This window comes from Salvelinus fontinalis, chromosome 15 (genome assembly GCF_029448725.1).
Source record: "Salvelinus fontinalis isolate EN_2023a chromosome 15, ASM2944872v1, whole genome shotgun sequence".
In the NCBI taxonomy this organism is placed as follows: Eukaryota; Metazoa; Chordata; class Actinopteri; order Salmoniformes; family Salmonidae; genus Salvelinus; species Salvelinus fontinalis.
The window spans coordinates 32925204-32932221 of record NC_074679.1 but is presented as its reverse complement, the minus strand read 5'-3'; the positions used below and the strand labels follow the sequence as shown (position 1 = coordinate 32932221).

At 41.5% G+C, this 7018-nt stretch overlaps 1 protein-coding gene across 2 annotated transcripts in view; it reads right to left on the bottom strand.

The window, feature by feature from the left end:
- Positions 1 to 3058: 3058 nt before the first annotated feature.
- The window catches only part of LOC129811835 (syntaxin-binding protein 6-like), an 84805-nt gene continuing 80845 nt past the window's right edge, over positions 3059 to 7018 (bottom strand). For both annotated transcript variants that reach the window (XM_055863490.1, XM_055863491.1), the window contains 2 exons: positions 6599 to 6756; positions 3059 to 4423 (listed from right to left, as the gene is read on the bottom strand). In XM_055863490.1, coding sequence (XP_055719465.1) covers positions 4400 to 4423; positions 6599 to 6756 — 182 coding nt within the window. In that variant the 3' untranslated portion in view covers positions 3059 to 4399. The remainder of the gene's footprint in view (positions 4424 to 6598; positions 6757 to 7018) is intronic.

Sequence of the window (7018 nt, the reverse complement as noted above, 5' to 3'; positions counted from 1 at the left end):
TTAACTACACCACTATATGGCAAACAAGTAATGAAAACACTACCAAGATTTGAATTTAGTTCAACAACCACCAAGCTACTGCAAAATGTAGTTAAATTACTAGTTGAACTACAGGTACTTCACGACTCCTTACCACTACCTATACATATCTTGCCTCTTCCATGACTTTTTCTAGTTTCCTACAAAATCTATTGTCCTTATTGTCAAATTCACCCCCCACACAAAAAAACATTGTCAACAATTTAAAGAGAGACTTGAGACAATTTCTGTTTATTTAGATGGTATGCAATCTGATATAGACAACGAGACAGATGTTTTGAAATAACTCAATATGTTACATTCAAACTAAAACATATTGGTCTGTTATGTTTAAATGAAAATAATGGTGTTTGTCTATTAGATTTGAGTAGTTATGAGACATTCTGTAATAACCCCCTAGTCATTCTGTAACAACCCCCTAGTCATTCTGTAACAACCCCCTAGTCATTCTGTAACAACCCCCCAGTCATTCTGTAACAACCCCCTAGTCATTCTGTAATAACCCCCCTAGTCATTCTGTAATAACCCCCCTAGTCATTCTGTAATAACCCCCTAGTCATTCTGTAACAACCCCCCTAGTCATTCTGTAACAACCCCCCTAGTCATTCTGTAACAACCCCCCTAGTCATTCTGTAATAACCCCCCTAGTCATTCTGTAACAACCCCCTAGTCATTCTGTAATAACTCCCTAGTCATTCTGTAACAACCCCCCAGTCATTCTGTAACAACCCCCTAGTCATTCTGTAACAACCCCTAGTCATTCTGTAACAACCCCCTATTCATTCTGTAACAACCCCCCTAGTCATTCTGTAACAACCCCCCTAGTCATTCTGTAATAACCCCCCTAGTCATTCTGTAATAACCCCCCTAGTCATTCTGTAATAACCCCCCTAGTCATTCTGTAATAACCCCCCTAGTCATTCTGTAATAACCCCCCTAGTCATTCTGTAATAACCCCCCTAGTCATCCTGTAATAACCCCCTAGTCATTCTGTAATAACCCCCTAGTCATTCTGTAACAACCCCTAGTCATTCTGTAACAACCCCCTAGTCATTCTGTAACAACCCCCTAGTCTTTTTGTAACAACCCCCTAGTCATTCTGTAACAACCCCCTAGTCATCCTGTAATAACCCCCTAGTCATTCTGTAACAACCCCCTAGTCATCCTGTAATAACCCCCTAGTCATTCTGTAACAACCCCTAGTCATTCTGTAACAACCCCCTAGTCATCCTATAATAACCCCCTAGTCATTCTGTAATAACCCCCTAGTCATTCTGTAACAACCTTTAGTCATTCTGTAATAACCCCCTAGTCATTCTGTAATAACCCCCTAGTCATCCTGTAATAACCCCCCTAGTCATCCTGTAATAACCCCCCTAGTCATTCTGTAATAACCCCCCTAGTCATTCTGTAATAACCCCCTAGTCATTCTGTAATAACCCCCTAGTCATTCTGTAACAACCCCTAGTCATTCTGTAATAACCCCTAGTCATTCTGTAATAACCCCTAGTCATTCTGTAATAACCCCTAGTCATTCTGTAATAACCCCTAGTCATTCTGTAATAACCCCCTAGTCATTCTGTAATAACCCCCTAGTCATTCTGTAATAACCCCTAGTCATTCTGTAATAACCCCCTAGTCATTCTGTAATAACCCCTAGTCATTCTGTAATAACCCCCTAGTCATCCTGTAATAACCCCCTAGTCATCCTGTAACAACGCCCTAGTCATTCTGTAACAACCCCCTAGTCATTTTGTAACAACCCCCTAGTCATTTTGTAACAACCCCCTAGTCATTTTGTAACAACCCCCTAGTCATTTTGTAACAACCCCTAGTCATTTTGTAACAACCCCCTAGTCATTCTGTAACAACCCCCTAGTCATTTTGTAACAACCCCCTAGTCATTTTGTAACAACCCCTAGTCATTTTGTAACAACCCCTAGTCATTTTGTAACAACCCCCTAGTCATTCTGTAACAACCCCCTAGTCATTCTGTAATAACTCCCTAGTCATTCTAACAACCCACTAGTCATTCTGTAACAACCCCCTAGTCATTCTGTAACAACCCCCTAGTCATTCTGTAACAACCCCTAGTCATTTTGTAACAACCCCTAGTCATTCTGTAACAACCTCCTAGTCATTTTGTAACAACCCCTAGTCATTCTGTAACAACCCCCTAGTCATTCTGTAACAACCCCCTAGTCATCCTGTAATAACCCCCTAGTCATTCTGTAACAACCCCCTAGTCATTCTGTAACAACCCCCTAGTCATTCTGTAATAACCCCCCTAGTCATTCTGTAACAACCCCCTAGTCATTCTGTAACAACCCCCTAGTCATCCTGTAATAACCCCCTAGTCATTCTGTAACAACCCCCTAGTCATTCTGTAATAACCCCCCTAGTCATTCTGTAATAACCCCCTAGTCATCCTATAATAACCCCCTAGTCATTCTGTAATAACCCCCCTAGTCATTCTGTAATAACCCCCTAGTCATCCTGTAATAACCCCCTAGTCATCCTGTAATAACCCCCTAGTCATCCTATAATAACCCCCTAGTCATTCTGTAATAACCCCCTAGTCATTCTGTAACAACCCCCTAGTCATTCTGTAACAACCCCCTAGTCATTCTGTAACAACCCCCTAGTCATTCTGTAATAACCCCCTAGTCATTCTGTAATAACTACCTACTCAGCCTTTTCTACATACTATGGCCTTCTGTATTCCTCACACAATTCAATTCCAACAAGCACCATACATCTTAAGCAACACCCTCTTTCAAACCTGGTACAAAACATACTTTACTTTCTCCCTTTGGTTATCAATATAGCCAAAACCACAAAACCACATGCTGTTGAAGTACTAATGAAAGACTATGTTTAGAAAGGCACCAATATAGAACCATTGCACTTTGTTTAGGGACCTCATCTGGTCCTATGAAAAGAAGGATAATAACTTATTCAGAGACCAACTAAGGGGCTTCCAATAGCAAATAAATAACTTTCATAACCATAATACATATTAGTTTCAATATTTTTATTAAAAACAATGAATATCCAAAATGTTAGGACTAAAGCAGACTAGAAGTTGAGGCAACGAGAATTGAATTAAGAACTTAAGTGCTCTGCAAGGTAAAGTTGTCAGTGCACTGTAACAGCAAGACATATAGAATCTAAAATCTAAAAGTAATAAACATACCCACACTGTGGGTGGTTACTTGTTTGTGATGAAGCCACGGTTACACAGTCAGTGAATGGACACCAATACTGTACAATGCCGCTAGTGAAGACGTGTCAGTCAGCTGTTTTACAGAAAACATTTAATAAACCCCAATTAAACAATAATTACAAGATGTGACCAAGTTTGGAATCGAAAGGGTTAGAATGAAAATATTATTTTCAGAGATTGTGATAGAATGAATTTACAGGTTTATAAGCTTGTTAACAACAGTTGAAGCTAATTTACAATGGTACTGTAGTCTTTCACCTTACAATAAACAGTCTGATCTTGTCCTTACAACCAAGCGCTTCAATAACCCTTTGAAATGTTGCCAAAAGTAAAGCCTAAATGCTCGTTTTTACTCTGTAAGTTTCATTCAACCTTTTGACAGACCATGCACCTGAACACTTGGTCACTCAGACTTTCTTTTGCAAAACAGCACATTTCATACCATCTTAGTTGAAATATAGTCTTCCAGCAGGAGTTTGAAGCAACATGTCCTTCACACATTTGGCTAATATTATGTCTGCAATGAATGAATGCACCAATGAGCCTTTGCAACAGTATGATGCCAAATAGTCAAATGGCAAAAGTGATCTAATATTGTTTAACAAGTTAATGTTCACATACAGGGATGTACATTGTTGTCGCCAAGTACAGGAAATAGCCATCATGTGATATGCATGTGTCACGTCATCCAATCTCTTCTGTCTTGTTAAATTATCCTCTTCCAGCACTGTATATATAAAGTTACTTCTTTGAGAGAGACAACGGAGTCGAAGAGTTGCTCCTTTTGGGGGGAGATCTGGACAATGTGTGTGTGTGTGTGTTTCTCTAGGTTGGGGATGGCAGTGACCATTTGCCAGGGTAAAGTCATGGAGTACTTTGGGGGCAATGGAGGCAGTGAAAGAGGAGTTAGCTGTGAAACTTTTGCTCTTAACTGTCTGAGCTCTCCCCCCTCCACGTCATCATATATTCTTCATTAGAAACAAGGTAGCTACACAACAACACAAAATGTAAATGTTATCGTTGTTAACAAGAGTAATCATGTTAAAAGTTGTAAGAATAATAAAATCAGAAATCCGTCCTTAATGGCGTCTGGCGCTCTTGGCGGACCCCTACTCCCGAAGGCTTAGCAATGGTTTAACACTTGTGCTTCATGGCCAGCTGTGGAGAGGGGAGGGAGAGAGAGAGGGGACAAAAAGTAGGCTACATGTCAACAATAGTAAGCTGTGGGGATATATAAAACATACAGTGACTAAACCAAACGAGAAAGCTATTTAACTAAACATTTCTTCAACAGCCCCTCTGAATAGATGTCTTGGGGTTGCCACAAATCATTCAAAAATCTGCCTAAAAAAGTATCGAAACAAAGTGAGACGCAAAATCTATTAATCCGTCAATTAACCAGTCAATTCTTAATTTAGCTAGCACATTAAAAACCAACCACCAACTAAGTAAAATAATCTAATTGATGCTGCTTTGTTTTCCCAACTGGCGGAAGCTAACATGGTTGGCATGGTGAGTAATAGAACAGGGAGAGAAGCAGGGTCTATTCTCTAGGCAGAGAGGAATGATAGCTATTAGAGTGGTGCCAATCCCCAGGCTTGGTAAGAGGCCCAGGCCCCAGTGTTTTCATCACCCTGGCTCATTAACAAGGGTTCTAATAGGCCTGGCTGGAGGTTCATTAGAGAAAAGGCCAAAGCCACCAATCTAATTCACACACAGAGACGTGCGCACACACACTTTACTCTCCCTACAGTTAAAAATAGAGGCGGGCTGAAATCTCCAGAGCTAACAAGTGGGGGCAGCAGAGCTGCAGCACAGACCAGTCAGCCGTGCTGAGGGGATGGTGAGAGCACAACAGTGCTGCTATTGGGACTGTCACAGAGCCTAAGCAGGTGGGAGACACTGCAGAGACGGACTAACAGAACCTGCAGTGCGGTTTCTTGCTCCAGGTCACCTTGACACAGAACTTCTTCCTTGTTACGAAGTCCAGCACAAGATACCGTATGCTCTCAGCTTCAACCAAAAAATACTGGATCACAGGTAGAAAGAGGGTAGACATGATATCTTGTTCAATGGCATGACAAGGGGGAAAGTTTACAAGATTCTAACCACAAACCTGCCTTCTTACTGTACAATAGCTGGCAAATATACAATGTTCCCAACTAACATCAAGACTCAAGAGGGGGAAAGATGATTTACTTCATGTTTTGAAGGATTTTAGTTTAATGTTATCCCCAGGAAGAAAAGACATTGCAGAATGCATTTACTGTAGCTAGCTAAAACCAAATGACACATTGGTTATCCACATATAGGGCTGCAGCTTTTAACAAAGTCACATACTGTACATGCTTAAGTGAGTCTTAGCTTTTCAAAAAGTGCAAGACACCCAACTATTTAAATAGCCCGTACAATGAAGCATCTAATAGCTGGAGCCCAATAGGGAAGTGGATGACTGGGCCTGTATGGCATGGGGAGTTAAAGGGCCATTCTCTGAGTTAAAGAGTTTTCCCATGAGATTGATTAATTTCACACCACAGGGTCTTTATCTGTTAACAGTGAGGGGCCGACCATGTCCCATCAAATGGCTTTCAATTAGACCGCCATTGCAATAATGCATTATTCATTTGTGTGTTCAAAATTAATGCAATGTGAACCGTTTTATAAACGAATGAATTGGCGTTCCGGTCCAGAGTGGATGGAAAGTGGGTCAACCGAAGTGGGGAGATCCCGTTTTTACAGGAGATGACAGAAGCAGGCTCAGAAAAAATGCTAGCTACTTAAAAAGTTATTGGAATTGATCACAGTCGTGGGCGTGAGCTAGAAGCGGAGAACGATTCATTTATCATTATATTTCTTCCTCCCGTTTTTGCAGCAAAACCATATTATGCTAATGACATCGTTAAGCAGCAGGTGATTCGTTTTACTTGTGTGAGGGATACAGTTGGATGGAGAGGATGAGAGCAGCCCATGGAGAAGTGCTGGATTGGACAGAATAAAGGAACACACTGTGGAGAGGGGGACTCCTAACAAGAACATCTAGCTAGTAACCACTTCAACTGAATCACCTGAAGAAGTAGAACACTGGGATCTTTCTCCTACTGAGGTTACATTTTCACGATAGATGGGATGAATTGTTAGTCAAATACAATTGGGAAATGGGGGTTACATGGTATCACTATGCGGTAATGTATGATTATGTTTTAGCAATGTTATAGCCTATACCTACCGTAGGGCCTACATTTGATCTGTTCAGTTCATGTGGTGAGGAACAACTCCCCAAGCCCTTGTAATGATCTGATATGTGACACGTGACTATGTGTGTGTGTGTCTCACCTTGTGTGCGGTGACTGAGAACTGCTCAGCACTGTTCTTCATCTCCCCTGTTTTCTCCTCCGCCCGGCTTAACCGCTCCCCTCGCTCGTTCAGAGCCTGGCTGGCCTTCTGTACAGCACTGGTCACACTGTCTGCTGCAGAGTGGAGTATACTGTTACCTGGAGAGGAGAGAGAAATGGGGAGCAGGGGGGAGAAGGGGGGGTAGACAGAGGGGAAAAGAGATGGGATAAATATTATAAATTATGCAGTGCCTTGGTGGAGAAGAGGGTGAGGTGCTGCAGTTGCAAGAGTATGAATCACTATCAACAAAATAACTCAATGCAGCAGTGACATGAGCCTTACAGAAATGCTCTGCTTTAGAAGTTAATGTTGATGTTTCATTCAGCATCCCTGGCCGGACTTTGATTATTGACAAGGAAC